At 45.0% G+C, this 3,751-nt stretch overlaps 1 protein-coding gene across 1 annotated transcript in view; it reads left to right on the forward strand.

Moving 5' to 3' along the window:
* The first annotated feature begins 210 nt into the window (after nucleotides 1-210).
* LAMC2 (laminin subunit gamma 2) overlaps nucleotides 211-3,751 on the forward strand; it is a 60,796-nt gene continuing 57,255 nt past the window's right edge. Inside the window, exon 1 of the mRNA XM_017848110.1 lies at nucleotides 211-654. Coding sequence (XP_017703599.1) covers nucleotides 576-654 — 79 coding nt within the window. The 5' untranslated portion in view covers nucleotides 211-575. The remainder of the gene's footprint in view (nucleotides 655-3,751) is intronic.

Below are 3,751 nucleotides of genomic sequence, written 5' to 3' on the forward strand. Positions count from 1 at the left end.
AGTTGGAGGGTGGAGAGGACCCTGTTGTGACTCTCCGACTGACTTGTCTTCCTTGATGTCCTTTAAGCCGGAGCTGATTCGGGCTGCTGCCGTATTTCTGAGTTAGCCCACTTAAGATTGGGCCTCCCAGTTTGAGGAAGGGGTGGGCTGCTATCTACCTCTGTGAATCTGCCCTGGACCACCCCGGGAGAGAAGGAGGGCTCCGGGGAATCCGGCACATTCCAGGCGAAGGCTCCCGGGCCGCAGCCTCTGTGCCACACCCTTGGCCCGGGCCAGGTGTGCGCCCTCCTCGCTGCAAGGGGGAGCGGGCGGCTGCGGGGAGCGCTTTTCCAGCCCGGTGTGTGCTGTGTGTGTTTGTCTGCCTCTGGAGGGCTGGGTCCTCCTTATTCACAGGTGAGTCACACCCTGAAACACAGGCTCTCTTCCTGTCAGGACTGAGTCAGGTAGAAGAGTCGATAAAACCACCTGATCAAGGAAAAGGAAGGCACAGCAGAGCGCAGAGTGAGAACCACCAGCCGAGGCGCCGGGCAGCGACCCCTGCAGCGGAGACAGAGACGGAGCGGCCCGGCCCCGCCATGCCTGCGCTCTGGCTGGGCTGCTGCCTCTGCTTCTCGCTCCTCCTGCCCGCAGCCCGGGCCACCTCCAGGAGGGAAGGTGAGTCGGCTTCCACGAGGAAACGTCTCAGCCCTGGGCTGAGAACCTGCCTTTCTCTGCAGACCGTGATGGCTGAACGTACCTCCGAGGATTCCCACTTTGTCCAGAACCTTGTTAGCGCTCCCTTCTCCTCCCCCATCTGGGGCTTCTCCAGAGACTGATTTTAAATGAGACTAATATGTAAAGTTGTCTGCTTTTAAAATAGGAAGCCAATAAGCTGTGCAAAAAGAGGGTCTTCCTTACTTTAAAAATGTTCCTTCTTGGTTTCTTTTTTTCGACCAAGGGCACCCTATTTGATCAGTAATATGTTGTTATATACGTTCTTTCCCCAGCGTGTGCTTTTATTAAGAGGTTTTGGTGGGAATGTTTCCCATGACTATGAACACCACAAAGATTGCAAAGGAACCTCTTCAATAATCCTGTAATTCATGTTTCAACTTTCAGATAGAAAAATGAGCCTTAAGAGTATTAGCAATACCCTTAGCTTTTGCATCACGTTACTTTTCATAGTATTTTCATGTAATATTCATTCAACAGTCACTTACTGGGCACCTGTGTCATATATCATTTGATCTTATCTAGGGCACCTAGTTGGCTGTCATGTGTTAGACGTTAAGTTCATGTAAACAAAACTTCGTGAGAACCTAGCAACTGTTAAATGTAAGCATGTGTCAGCTATGGCTACATTTTATGGGTGTTTTCCTTGTCACCTAGTTCTATCCATATATGCCTGTATAATTGCCCTGATGTTTTATATTTATATTACCTCCTTCACCTGATGACATTTCAATCATTATTTCAATAGGTCCAAGGCCAGGAGCCATTTCCACACATGTGCATGCATGGATATGAGATAATGCTCACATGCACATGGAATTGTATAAACCATTCCCAATACTATTGTGCACTCTGGGTGATGCTGGCCTGAATTGGATTTGAGTGGCACGAATAATGTTTGAGCATGTGTTTGAATGCAATGCTACAGTCCTTTTTGTCTAAGATAGTCTTGGAATTAACTTCCAACCTATCATCTCTGACTACCGTTTTCAAAACCATGTATGATTGCCACCAAAAAAAAAGAGTGGAGGTAACTATGTGAAATAATGAATATATTAATTAGCCTGACTAGAATACTATTTTACTGTGTATATCGAAACATCATGTTGTATACCTTCAATATATGTAGTTTTAAAATGTGATAAATAAAAGGTTCTGAAAATGGTCATGAAGGGTAGGTTCTCTTAGGGCTGGGATAAGAAATCTCAGCCTAATGGAAGACATCCCCAAAGTAAGAATAGTGTCTGAGTATTAGAATTTAAAGGGACTGCTTATGGATCAACTACTTGGAATCTCTTGATTTGAAAAATGAGAAAATGAAAATGTGTTCCTCAAGGCCACACAGGCAGCCAGTCATTGGCAGAGAAGAAACTGGTACTTGATCCAGGGGCTCTTAGACTGGAGCTTTTTGAGCCACATTATAAAAGTAATAAAGGAATAAGATACATCTTTTATACATGAGAAGTAATTATTTAAGCAATTTTCTTGTTGGCTATAGTTGAGTGCATATGTGTGTATTAGCATTAGGGAACAAAAATAAATATGTAGGATGCTATCAAACGTTTAATAAAATCAGGCTTAAGAGAACAGAGCTAGGACTCTCAGTTCTTAAAGACATACCAGCTTCTCAGCATCCAGCCACCCCAAGAAGTCAGAAATACCACTGAGGCTCATTTCCACTTTCCCCTTCCTCGGAGGAGATTAAGGTTTTATTCTCCCTCCTCAGAGGCCTTCATTTTGGGATTCAATGGGAATGTGAAGTTTGTTGTCAGGGTAGAACACACATGCTTTTTCATTCATGGGATGCTGGGATGTGCTAGAAGTTGAACTGAAAATATGGTACCTGCCATGTCCCAAAGTGACCATGTCTGAGTGTCCTGTGGGCTGCACATACGAGAACCTAAGGCAGTGAGGTTGCTTTCTCGTTGTTTCCTTGCAGTAGAAATTATGGCAATAGATGAAATCGGCAAGACTTTCAGGTCTGGGCTCAGCTAAAGCACAGGCTTTAGAGTCAGCCTGACCCGGCTTTACATTTTGGTTCATTCACTTACTAGTTCCTTATTAGTAACACTTGGTGTCTGCTTCTTCGCTGTTAAATGGAGGCAACGGTACTTCAACCTTGTAGAGTTTTTGAAAGGATGAACAATTACTGTAAAGTGCCTTAAAATGCCTGGAACCACATTTCTTTAAAAAGCCCAAAGCCAACAGTACAGTATAGTGAACTCATTTGTCCAGAGATCAGGAAGACCAAGTCTCCCCTTCAGGATAGGATTGCCTGGTGTGACATAAAGTGTCATGTGGCCCCAGTGGTCTGGATCTTAGTTCACAGCAACAGGTATGACTAGAGAAGGATTGAGAAAGAGATAAGAAAGAGACTAGAAACATAGCCACTAATATGCTTGTGAAGGGCTTTATGTGCCAGGCTGTGCAGTAGAATGGCGCCCTATAGGCAAAGAAGAGCTGTGTGAATGATTCGTAAGCAGGAATGAGTGTGACTGGATTCATGTTTTAGAAAGGTCACTAAGAGAATGAAGTGGAGCTAGGGAGATAAATGATTATTACAGTAATTCAAATGAGAGATGATGAAGGCTTTCATCATGGTAATGAAAGCAAAGAGGAAACAGATTACAGGGACATTTAGAAGGTGAAATCTGAAGAATCTGGTGATCCAATAAGTCTGCGTGTTAGGGATATGAGTACAGGAAAGTTGTGAGAAATAAGGAAGAGTCCAAGATGGATCCAAGGCTTTAGGTTTGTACGTGGTTAGACAGTGATGCCATTAAAGGATGAGGACTATAAAAGAAGGGTCAGCCCGGGCACAGTGACTCATGCCTATAATCCCAGCACTTTGGGAGGCTGAAGTGGGTGGATCACTTGAGCCCAGGAGTTCGAGACCGGCCTGGGCAACATGGAGAAACCCCACTTCTAGGAGGCTGAGGCAGGAGGATCACTTGAGCCTGTGAGGGTGAGGCTACAGTGAGCTGAGATTGCACCATTGCACTCCAGCCTGGGTGACAGAGTGAGACCCTATCTCAAAAAA

The sequence above is a fragment of the Rhinopithecus bieti genome, unplaced genomic scaffold, assembly GCF_001698545.2.
Source record: "Rhinopithecus bieti isolate Rb0 unplaced genomic scaffold, ASM169854v2 scaffold_27006, whole genome shotgun sequence".
NCBI classification, from domain to species: Eukaryota; Metazoa; Chordata; class Mammalia; order Primates; family Cercopithecidae; genus Rhinopithecus; species Rhinopithecus bieti.